Below are 12822 nucleotides of genomic sequence, written 5' to 3'. Positions count from 1 at the left end.
TTCCACAGCTCCACTGCTTCCACTGGTGCAGAGTGGTGTCTAGTTCTTCTTCTCCTAACTGTCACCCTTTTCCAAGGAGTATCCTCTACTCCGTTTTTCTTCACCTCAGCATTTCCCACTGCCTCATCTTGCTATTGCTCTTCAAGCTTCTGGTCTTCCCTTTGCTGCTGTAGTCCCCCATTCTGTCCAAGAACTCTTCGTGTTCTCTTATTCCCCGGAAGGTCGACAGTCACCGCTCCAGTCCACTTACTTTTTCTTCCAGCAGCGTGATCAACTTGCACTTGTTGCAGGTGTAGGCCATATTGTTCTCAGGCAAGAAAACAAACATTGCACACACCTTGCAGGTCACCACCACTGGAGAGTCCTGTCCTTCCATTGCCTGTTTTCCCTTTTTGTGTCTAGCTTTGTGATTGTTCTAGACTAGCCTGTGCCTGCTCCTCTACTCAGTAGAGGTTAAAAGCAGAGTCCCACTGGTGTGGAAGTGTGTTACAAGACAAATAAATGAAAAAAAGTTAGTTAAAAAATAAAACGAAAAAATGGGAAAAAATGTTAGGGGCCTCCCCCTGGCCAACTCCCCTGGCCAACTCCCCTGGCCAACTCCTGTTTGCTCCCCCTGTCCACTCGCTCTGGTCACTCGCTCTCTGGTCACTTGCTTGCTTCTGTAGTCCCTGGAGCAGCTGGAGCAGCTTGCTCGGCTCTGCTCTGCTCAGCTGGGAGGCGGGAAACAGACTGAAGCTTCCCGCCCACTCAGCTGCTGGGAGTACTCAGACCACACACCCCCAATTCAGTTGGAGCTCTCAGAAGCACCTGGTGAGCTCACAGCCACTCAGAAAGATAAGGGGCAGCCCCCTGGGCTTCCTGCAGCCCCCTTACCTCTTAGCCTCTGTCTCCTTTGTCTCTTCTACCACTGCAACTCCCCTGGCCAACTCCTGTTTGCTCCGCCTGTCCGCTCGTTCTCTGGGAGCTTGCTTGCTTCTGTAGTCCCTGGACCAGCTGGAGCAGCTTGCTCTGCTCTGCTCAGCTGGGAGGCGGGAAACAGACTCGGTACATTATCCTCCTCCTCTCCATTTTATCCTCACAACAACAACTCTGTGCGGTAGGTTGGGCTGAGAGCCTGTGACTGGCCCAAAGTCACCCAGTGAGCTTCCATGGCCCAGTGGGGACTAGAACCTGGCTCTCCCAGCTCCTAGTCCAGCACTCTCGCCACTACACCACGCTGTCTCTTATCTTTACACTGGACTCCTTAACTGGACAGTCTTCTGGCAAGCCTTCAAATCAGACAACTATCCTCTGTAAAAAAAGAACACATGGCTACCCTGGCTCCAGATGTGTTGGAATACAACTCCCATCATCCCTAACCAACACAGCCATTGGACATGCTGGCTGGGGGATGATGGGAGTTGCATTCAAATACATCCAGATGACACTACGTTGGTCAAGGCTTAGGCTTTTCTGCCTGGAGGGCCTGTGTTTTTCAAACCACTATCAAATGTGCTGTCACAGGATGTTTCCTTTCCTTTGCCCAAGACTAAAGTGTTCATTGCTGCTTTTTTCTGCTTCCCAGTTTCACTTAAAGTCATCCACTACTTTAAGGTGGGCACTAAAATGCTAACTGCAGATGGCTGGAAATGGTTCCTTAGCCATGGATTTTCTCTTGTCTCAAACATCCTTTGTGCTGCCTCTTCTTATAAAATTTTCACTGGCAACTTTCTTCCCACTCATTCACTTTCTAGATTAGTTTAAGGAAACTGAGCTCACAGCTAGGAGGCAGCCACAGCTGGGTATCATCCAGATGAGTTCCTACATGCTGCAGTCAGGAGCTCAGGAGGATGTACACGCATAAGGGCTGCTCACATCATAGTTAATGCTTGGAAGGTCAGTAAGCCATACAAAGAGCTGATCCGCAGGACCAGTGAGGAAGCAGGAAAGAACTAAATGCTGCAGAAGAGATCCAAAAGCTGGAGCCCTTGGCATCGCAGGGAGTTATAACTCAAAAACAAAACAACCACTGGGTTGAATCCAGACTTGGTGATACAGATCCATTGAAATCAATGGGACAATCCATTGAAATCCCAACTAATCTGCCCAGAGAACATTAGTTATTTGGTGGATTAGAAATGTAATTAATTAATTAATAACTTAAGTCCCACTGATTCCAATGGGTTTACTCTATGTATGACTAAATCTGGATCCAACCTACTGTGTCTCCCCAATAAGACTGTCTTGAATTAGAAGTGAAGCAGTGCTCCTTTCATTTTCTCTGCAGTGAGTAGTGATTAAAAGGACACACAGAGAGAGGAACCATGTAGGGAGGAAAGTCCCAGCTCGGAATCAATCAGAGTACTTGGAGTTAATCAATGCATTTTCAGCAAAGAGATTACGCCAAGGACACTTTCCTCTAAAGCAACACCAAAATCAAAGGAGAAAACACTGCAGCTGTTGTCAATTAAGGACTATTTTTTAAACACACCAGCTTTTAAAGGCCCTATAAGAGGGCAAGGCAAGATCAATATTAATATACTTTTCTTCTGCACCACAGACCCAAGGATCTGGAAGGGTTTCACTGTTCACTGATACAAACTGTACCTATATCTCATTACAGCCTCAATCTCTTGAGCCTCACAACTGCCCTTATGGGTTGGTGGCAAAAGTAAGGCTAATATTGGCTAAATAACCAGCTCAGGGCACATTATTTTGGCAGAGCCAATTGTGGATTCCTATGGTCCTTTATACTGGATGTTGAGACTATTTTTCTGTATATGAGAGGGTAGGGAATTATCCCAGGATAAATCATTCTATTTTGCAAGACAGATCAATTTACCACCTCTTTTTGGAATGGGACATTTTTGTGATGAAGTTTTGCAGATCCTAATACAAAAGCATAGGCTGTAGCTTCCCTCACTTCTCCTCTAGCCATAAGCCCTTCTTGGAGATGCTTAATCTCTTCTAACAACTGTGGCAGCCCTGGACTGCTTTGCTGGAGAGGGTGTTTGTGACCTCTTGTTGCATCCAGTGTGCTGAGATATCTGTGCTCTTGCTAATCGGCTCATTTAGGAAGTCATCAAGATAATGAGAAACCATCTGGTGCTACTTAGGAAAATATATTCTTCAGCATTTATTTTTAAATGTTTCTTTTTATGTGCTGAAATAAGCCTGGATCAATGTACTTCTCTTCCATTCTCTAATGTCTTTGGCCATCTACAGTGGTCTGTTGCCTGGCAGCAGTGTCAACCACGGGGTGTGTGTCTTCTGGCCCTGGGGCAAGCTTGCTTTGGAAAACAACATACCACTGTGTAGCTGCCTTCATGCTATCTGCTTCTTGGCTAAATTAGAACTGAAAGACACATCACCATTTATTTTCTACTATGGATGCCCTACTGAGATCAAGTGCTTTCCCATCCCATGTGCTGTGCTGTCACTGATACAGAATGGCTGAAATCTCATCCCAGAATTGTTCATGGGCTGTATGTACATTAAGAAAATGTGCAGTCAGGGTAGCTCTAAACACAGCCATCTTCTACCACTCATTTTGCTCATCTGTGGTGGGATCCACCTTCAGCCCACCTCCCCTAGAACAGCCAAACGTGCCCCAGCAGCCCGTCACAGAGCACCTACCTAGCAGCAGTAGTTTGACTGTCTTTGCCTCTTTGTCTCCATCTTCTTGTAGCTTCTTTTCCAGTTCCTTGGACCTCTTGGCAAGTTCCTTGTCCTCAGCACTTGCTCCACTCCCCATCTCACCTTTCTGCTCCTCCCCCAGTCCCTCTAGCTCCTCTAACTCTTCTGTTTGTTCCAGCTCTTCAGATCGGTTGACTCACCCTTTGTTGGGTGGGGAGAAAGAGAGAGTCGAGACAAAATATCTATGCCGAACCCTCCATGGTGTGGTAAAGAAGGTGCTCCGCAGAGCTGCCTTGCTCCAGAGCTGTACACATGAAGGCTGCTGGTCCAGGACCGCTAGGAAGGTAGCATCAAAGCCCTTCACCTTGCTCTGTGCTCTTTCTCCCCTTCCCCCTCCAACCCTTAAGTCTTCATGGATAACCCAATTTTGTTACGCTGGATTGAGGACTTTTTATCTCACCATGTGACCTGGAGAATCCAATTACAAAATGCCCAAGATGGCAAAGATTAATGATTGGTAAAGAAGAACACTGAACCCATGCTCTGCGGTGTGGAGAAGGTGCTTATGTAACATGAGAATGCACTGACAGGCCTCTCCGCCTACGTGCAAGGCAAGGACTGCTATTACTGACAGTGTGCTGAGTCCCAAGGAACGAGGCCCAGTGTCTGCTCCTCATCTTGCTGTTCCTCTGGAGGCCTGTTAGGAAATGCTTAGAGCTGATGGGGAGGGTAGCCTAAGCATACATTATTAGTTGAGGACTAAATGTATATGTGCTAGTCTCTTCATTTTGGCAGCTGCAACCCAGTAAACCAAACAGCAGTTATCCCCAACAGGTGCCACTTGGGGACTATGTAGATGGCATCATTGCAATGCATGTGTAATTGGATGCAGCTATTTATGTTCCCTTGCTATTCTCCCCCCACACAGTCAGGAAGAGTATAGGGTTTTGACAGTATTCTCTCTCTCTCTCATCTGGAAAGGATGGCAGGGCTTTCTCCTCCTTCCCAACGTACAGCTGGATGAGTATGGCAGGAGAACCATGCATATGCAGCAGCCGCAGGGAAGGTAAGCATTGAAGGCTTTCGTATGGACTGGCTCATGGGCCTGGCTTTGCCATCCTCAGAGCTTGTGAAAAAGTGAGCTTTTTCCAGAGGTGCAAAGACTAAAATAGACATTCCTGTTTATCATGTTAAGGAAGATGGAGCCGTCTGTTTTTTTGTTTGGTTTGCTCTTTGCCTGCCGCAGGTTGCATAGAGGAAAGGAAGCTAACTTCTGTCTTAGCTCTAGACAGGGAACCTGTAAGGAGTAGGCATGGTTGGGCACCTGCCGAGGGCCCACAAACCAACAGGGGCCCGCTGACAAGAGTTGCTCCTCCTGTCAAGCCAGCAAATGGTAGCAATGGTGAGAAAGAGGGTGAGGAGCAACAGCAGCTGGGGACAAAGGTGGCGAGAAGATAGCCTCACTGAGGGAGGGGTGCCTTGCCCAAGGGCCCTCAAAAACATGGAGCCAGCACTGGTCCTAGAAGCAAGCAGCGGACTTTGAAACAGTGTGGGGTGTGGCTTGTGCCTGTGTATTTCTGGTTGCAGTTGCTGGCTGGGATAAAGTAAAAAGAAATACAGGCGGCATTTCTCTCTCTTTTTTCTTTTTTCTTCCTTGCTGCTATGTTCCTTATGAGGAATAGCATAATTTGCTGAGGTGGGCAACAAATGAATTTAATCCTTAAATGTCAGCAAGAAGAATTGCACACGCTAATCATGCTTCTCTCCATCCTGCCGCTTAAGCTCTTTAAAGTGTTAGCTTGGCTCACAAAATCCTTCCCTTCCCCCTCCTGCAGCAAACTCCTACATTTTGGGAGGCTTGCGACTCTGAAGGATCAGGCGATCTCTGCGCTGGGGTGGTGCCTGTTGTGGAGGAGGCCTTCTCGGAGCTCTCAGCACGGTCTGATAACCGCACTGCCCAGTGTTCTCTCCAGCCACTTTCCCCACAGCTGCTATTGGATGAGTGCCTTTTCTCTCTCTCTCTCCAGTAAATTCATCTGACTGTAATTCAAAATGGTTAAGATTTGGACCACCTCTCTGCAGACTTTTCTCTTTTACTTCCATTTTCTTTGAGAAAGACACCTGAAAGTGGGTTTATGATAAAATGCCAAGATATGTAGGAAGCAACCTTTGTGCAGATCTGGGTATGTATTTATTGTTTGTGCCAGCAGGATGGTCAGTTTTCCTTGGTGAGCTATGTGTAGTGGGGAAACCCTTTCCTTGAAATGTGGTCGCACAAACTCAGCTAAACTGGACTTCAGTTGGTACTTCCCCCTCCTACCACTCCCCCTGCAATATAGCAGCACACCATTCATAAAGAATGCAAAGATTCCTTTAGACTCACTATCCTAAGTTGTGGAATTTCCCCATCTATGTGCAACATACTAACACACAGTAGTTTACATTTCTCAGTTGGTTCAGTATCCAGCCTTCTGTTTTTCCTCCTCCTCCTCCTCCTCTTCTTCTTCTTCTTCTTTCTCTTAAAGCAGGACAGCATAACAAAAAAGGTGTCATTAAGGACCAAAGTTTAAGCGATTTTAAATGCATCTATGCATTTAATATGTATGCTTTTAAAAAATGGACATTGTGTCAGCTGGAGGGATGGGCAGCAGGCGTGGAGGAGGAATTTAACCCTTCCCTCCCTGCTGTGGTCCTGAGGAAAATCCATCCTATTTGTGTTGGGAGGAGATTCCCTGATGGCACTAATGTCATGTCTAGTTTGGCCCTTAGCCTCGCTGAAGTCCAGAATTGCAATCTTCCCCATACAACAGGGTTGGGGAACCTGTGGCCCTCCAGATATTGTTGGACTACAACACCCATCTTCTCTGACCATTAACCATACTGGTTGGGGCTAATGGGTGTTGGAGTCTAACAACATCTGGAGGGCTACAGGTCCTTCACCCCTGCCATAGAAGGACATCCCTCACCTCAGTAATACTAATTCAATAGTTCCTGCTCTCCTAAAGGCCTGTCTAGCTGTTATCTATCTTGCCATGACCGCTGGTTAATTGCATGCTTGTCCTGAGATGGGGTTCATTTGGCTGAACACCTACAAATACACACTAATGTCCAACCACCTCAAATAACTTTTGTGCTAATGAGAGTCTGAGGATATGGTGCCAGTAGCCTAATTAATATAATAAAATGCTTGCTTTGTGTTGCAGTTACATTTAAGCTCAAGTAGTAAAGGGCATATTCATCCCTGGAATGACCCTCTGGTTGTCAAATCACAGTAAGCCTCCAAGGCATAATGTTTGAAAGATGGAAAACCACCCAAAGATTGGTGGCCAGGGGGAAGGGGGTGTGGCCAAGGAAAGGGGACATGGCCATTAGGGGAACACCTGAAGGCCAGATATAGGCTGCAGACCTAAGGTTCCTCATCACTGGGCCAGGGAGTGGGATCATGAGTCAACAGCATTAGGATGCCTATATTTGAAAAGGGGAAGGATTCCTGTCACACTAAGTGCTGTGAGGAAAATGCAAGCTCCAAAGATTCCATGTATCCCATCATTGCAATTACAAGAACAATGGCACTTGCTGAAGGTTGCTTTGCTTCAGAGCTTTTAAAAGGGGAGAAGCCCTTTGGCTTTGAACTGTGGTTAACATGTGTAGCAAAGTTCTTAGGTGTTGTAATGGGACCCAGGGAAAAGACAATTTCTTAGGGCCTTCTGCCCAAATGGTGTGGGGTTTTTTGCACCTTAACAGTGCATTTCACTTGTATTTGTTGCACACAAGTCAACATGCCTTCTCTCAAGTTGCACTTCTACTGCAAGGATATTGTATTTTCCTTGCAGTCGAAACACAATTGCATTGGGAAATGCAGTACTCTCCAATAGTGCACCAAGTGCTCTTGTCTTTCCAGTATGGTAACCTTCCCCAAGCTGGTGGCCTCCAGATGTGTTGGACTACAACTCCCAGCATCCTCAGCAAGCCATTGGCCTTTCCATTCATATGGAATATAGTTGTGAAAAAGTCATGGGCAGCTACAGGATGTTCCCAGCCTATGTTGTTTAGCAAGGTAAAAGGTAAAGGTGTCCCCAACCAGTCCGACTCTAGGGTGTGGTACTCATCTCCATTTCTAAGCCGAAGAGCCAGCGCTGTCCGAAGACGCTTCCGTGGTCATGTGGCCGGCATGACTGAACACCGAGGAGCATGGAACGCTGTTACCTTTCCCGCTGAAGCGGTACCTATTTATCTACTTGCAATTTCTTGCTTTCAAACTGCTAGGTTGGCAGAAGCTGGGACTGAAGACGGGAGCTCACTCTGTCTCGCAGCAGTCAGGTCTCGAACTGCTGTCTTGCCGACCTTCCGGTCTGCAATTCAGCGTCTTAAAGTACTCTAATGACTATATGATCCCCTGTTGTGCAATCCCAGTGCTGGAGCCTTCATGCATAGAAGAACAACGGGACTACCCCCTCCCCCACCACTAGCGCAGTATTTTGTAAACGTTTAATGTTTTTAACATTATTATTTGTTCTGTCCCAGCAAGGGAGAGCTATGCATTGCTCAGCAATCACAAAATGCATTTTGATGCAGATGGGAATGCTTCATGGAGTCGTTACATGCAACTAGTAGCTGCCAGAGCTGGCCCAAGATATTTTGCGACCTGAAGTAAAGGACAAGATGGTGCCCCCTTCCCATTCCATGTAGAGAAGCCAGCTGGACTGGCAACTGAATTTTATGTCGGCTCTGGCAATGGGATAATGTTCTCCACCATATCTGAGCCAGCAGACTAGTTTAAGGGGCCCAGGAGAGGTTGTATGGCATACATAGCTCTGTCCTCCAGCAGAGAGGAACTACCAGAGCCCAGAAAGAAGAGCTGCGAGTCTGCTGCCACAGCATCTGCTCCCTGAGGCAATCACCTCACTTTGCCTAATAGCAGGGCTGGCCCCAGTAATTGCCCTCAGTTAGAGTTGAATGGAAGTCAGTGTTGTTGTTTCTTTGGGGACTCTGCATCCCAAAACAGATGTTTCTTGAACTGATGGGGAACAGCAGCACAACTGTCTCTGCAGTACTTCTCCTTCTACCTCCTTATATGGTCAGATACTGTGTTATTGTCACTGGACTGAAACTCGCAAGAATGGTAGCATTGCACAAAAGATACCATGTGGTTAGGGCACATTCTGATGGAAGAAAAATAGCCTTAGGCTACTGCATAAGATTAATGTTGAGGAAATTGTGGTGCCCAGTAGTTGTAGCAGCCTCATCTACAAGCTGTGCACTTGGAACACAATTCTTGGTAGCCCAGACAAATTGTCCTCATATTAGTCTATATTGTTTTTCTCATTGGAGAACAGCTGCGGTTGAAAGACTAAAATTATCCATAGGTTACTCACTCAATTTTCCAGCTTTCAGATTAGCATAGTTTTAATGCAGAGTTGGAAAAACTGCTTTCAGATTCCACTTCAACCATGGACGCACTAGTTGGTCTTTTGTATATCAGAAACTGCCAGCCTTGGGGTTTGTATGTTTAAAATGGGAACGACAATTACCTACTTCACAGAGTTACTAAAGAAATGTGCAAGGCAGCATTATTCCGAAATGGAGAAATATGGTGGGCTATAAATCTAAGCACACGATAGCAATGACCAATTCAATGGAAAGACCATCTGGGTGGTGGACAGGCTCATAACTAAGCTGTGTTTGGCCTTGGACAAGTCATCTTCCCTCTTTCCACTGGAAAAATGGAGATGACCAAGTTTTGCAAAACCTGTTCCTATCTACAGATGCAAATACGATGGATTAGAGCAGGGATGGACAACTTGTGGCCCTCCAGATGTTTTGGCCTATAACTCTCATCATCCTCACCATTGGCAATCCTGGCTAGGGCTCATGTGTGTTGTAGGGCAAACCATTTGGAGGGCCACAAGTTGCCCACCCCTGGATTAGAGGTTAGATCAGTGTTGCCAGGTGAGGGGTATAGTAGAGCATGGCTGGGAAGTCTGGGATACAGAACTGTTTGGATCTTTCTAGGCTTGCTCTGTGATCTGTTCCCAAAAACAGTGATGGCCCAACCTCCAGCTGCTTTTTCATGCTCTCCCACTGGGCTACTGAATATCTTACCGTTTAATGACAGTACCTTCCTCTATATTCCAGTCAATGTTAAGGTTGCAATCCTATGCATGCTTAGACAGAAAAAGTCCTACAACTCCCAGCATTCCCCAGCCAGCCCTAAATGACTGTTTTAGCTACTCCCCTGGTTTTGCTGCAGAGGTGTCCTGCCATCAAATAGCCACAAGAGTGAGTAGGTGGAATTCCCTTCACTCAGAGCTGGCTTTCTAAAAATACCCCATTCTCTGTCCAAGGATTAAAGTGATTTTGCAAAGCAATTGCTTAGAACAGGTTTCTAATCCTGACCCTCCTTATAGGTCTTACACATCATCCCATGATTTCTATGAGGATCATGTCAGGGGTGGAGACAGAAACAGGCAAGGGGGGAAACAACTAGCAGGCAGCAGTAAAACAAACAACAAAAAAACACAACACCACCACCACCAACAACAACAAATGGAGCAATAGAGTGGGGTCACAAGTGATCTCATAAATATTTTAAATAAAAACGATTTTCAGAGGGATAAAGTTTTTAACTGTAAACTGCCTTGGAAGCTGTAATTGCTGAAAGGTGATTATAAACATTGGAAATATATTAAAATAATAGCTAGGAAAAGATCAGGATCAATGGAGAAGAACCAGCATTTAATAGAAATGATTGAATTTTGGACGCAAGGTCTGTGGTGAATGGCTGTGTGATGGAATGGCACAAATGGTCCTTGAAATGTTTGTCCATTGAGTTATTGCTCACATTGAATGAAAGATATCTCTATCATTGATATTAGCCATGATACCTAAAAATGGAACCTCACTTTTGTGTTTCTAAATCTCCAACTTCTGGAAGCAAACTCCATGGAAAAGTACGATGTCCAGGTTATTTGGTAGTTCCTCCGAATGATTCAGAACTGGCATCTATTTAAACTACTGCTCCTGATAGGTCATTGATCTAGTCTGGCCTTCCCCAATCTAGTGCCCTCCGGATGTGTTGGACTGCAACTCCCATAATTCCCAGTCACCATGGCTTTTGCAGTCCAACACAGCTAGAGGTTGTGGGAAGGCTGGGCTGGCACAACATATAGGGCTACCATCTGTTCATATCTTGTTCCTTTGTTAACAGCCCGATACACAAAAATTTAGCAGGCAAAATTTTCCTGGCATGGAAATAGTAAAGAAAGCTTCACATGCTAAATGTTGGTGTTAGGCAGAAGCACAGGAGTGAGGCCCAATAGTGTAGTCATTCCTTTCAGAAGTGGTCTAGTTTCTTGGTAATCCAAAGAATCTATTTTGACTGACTCCTGAGTAGATCAGGCCTCCAGATTAATACGAATAAAAAAAGTGCTCTTTCTACTTAGCACAACCTGTGTGCCCTGTTAGGACTATATTCATAATAAGTGTGTGTAGTATAGGGCTTACTCTGTCTTTCTGAAAAAAATATGTTAGTCAAACATATCTTACTAGGTAGGAAATACCCTCTAGCCCCAACTGGTGGCTAACCTTTATATAAGAGAAGCTAGGAATCACTAGCTATCTGTGAGGAGAAACAATGATGAGTGAAGAGTTGCTGAAAGGTGTATTGCAGTCAAGAAAACCAAAAAAACCTAGCTTCCAAAGGGCAGAGTTGTTATTAGTGCTATGTATTTATCATGCTCAATCATGTATGTATGGGACAATCCTAAACATACACATTTTTTGTAATTAAAACCAATGGCACTTTGGAAACTACAGGTAAACAAGATTCCAAGTCAAACTCCCAAGTATTTATTACTCAGTCATCCATAGTGTCCAATGTGTTATTTTTCATTTTAACTGATATACTAGCACCAGTGTGGCCATGCTAGCTGATGATGCTAGAAGTTGGTAGCCCCACACTTCTGGAGGGCACCAGGTTGAGGAAGGCTGGTCTAGCATTAACTCCTGGTCTAGCATCTTCTTTTGCTAGACAAGAAAGCACACAGCATAATTACATAGTGTAATGAAATCCAGTCTTAATCTTTCTGAAAAATTAAACAAATTGGGCTTCTTAAAATGAAGTTATTTAACATGGCTAATTTCTAGGGAATGCAGGTTAATAGCTCCTCTATAGGTATAGAGAACAGAAAAAAGTTTGTCATAACTTTTTAATGTTGCAATTCTTTAAAATTAAAAATGTAAAGGCTATGTGGAGATCTTCAGTGTCAAAGGGGACAGATAACCTATCCCTATGAAATTTGTAATAAGGGATTGCAAGACAAGACAGAAAAGCTCTTGAACTGATAGCGGTAATGGGAGCACTAGCTGCTAGTTTTGGTTTGCTTTAAGGCATGAGTTCTGAATAGATGTCTGGAGGCAGTTTTGGGGGGATGGATGAAGGTAAACCAGCAGAAGCTTAATCTTTATAGAAGTCCTGGGTTAGGAAAACTGTTGATCTGGATAGAGGTGTTCAACTGGCCAGTCTTGCATGGGGTTGCAGTTCCCTGAAGTCAGGTATTCACTCTTGGACTTGGTTCTATTGATGGACATACAGGAACTCTGGGGGAAAGCGACCATGTTGTACTTGAGTTCTTGGTTCTAAGGGAAGCAAAAGCCGAGTGCAGTCAAACGCGTAACCTGGATTTTAGGAAAGCTGATTTTAATAAACTCAGAACAATGGTCAGGAAGGTCCCATGGCAAGCGATGCTAACGAGAAAAGGAGTCCAAGATGGGTGGGAGCTTTTAAAAAAGGAAATTCTCAAGGCACAATTACAAACAATTCCAACAAGAAGAAAAGGTGGAAGACAACAGAAGAAGCCAATGTGGCTTCAAAAAAAGCTTAGGGATGACCTGAAAACAAAAAAGGACACATACAGGAAGTGGAAAGAAGGCCAAGTAACAAAGGAAGAGTACAGGCAGGTAGCACAGAATTGCAGGGATGGCGTCAGGAAGGCAAAAGCTGAGAACGAGCTGAGGTTAGTGAGGGATGCTAAAAACAACAAAAAGGCTTTCTTCAGCTACGTGCATAGTAAAAGGCAGAGGAAAGAAATGGTAGTTCAGCTATTAAATAAGGATGGCAAAATGATAACAGATGACAAAGAAAAGGCAGAGGTGCTCAATTCCTACTTTGGCTCAGTCTTCTCCCAAAAGAGGGTCTATGACCCCCCT

The 12822-nt window shown here is 45.1% G+C and overlaps 1 protein-coding gene across 1 annotated transcript in view; it reads right to left on the bottom strand.

Moving 5' to 3' along the window:
• The window catches only part of GNAT2 (G protein subunit alpha transducin 2), a 31399-nt gene extending 27666 nt beyond the window's left edge, over nt 1-3733 (bottom strand). The window contains exon 1 of the mRNA XM_084852866.1: nt 3616-3733. Coding sequence (XP_084708992.1) covers nt 3616-3733 — 118 coding nt within the window. The remainder of the gene's footprint in view (nt 1-3615) is intronic.
• Between the last annotated feature and the right edge of the window lie 9089 nt (nt 3734-12822).

Source organism: Heloderma suspectum, chromosome 4 (assembly GCF_057233095.1).
Source record: "Heloderma suspectum isolate Gila_16-S chromosome 4, 16-S_ref, whole genome shotgun sequence".
In the NCBI taxonomy this organism is placed as follows: Eukaryota; Metazoa; Chordata; class Lepidosauria; order Squamata; family Helodermatidae; genus Heloderma; species Heloderma suspectum.
The sequence above is the reverse complement of the archived record's forward strand: the minus strand, read 5'-3'. Positions and strand labels throughout refer to the sequence as shown.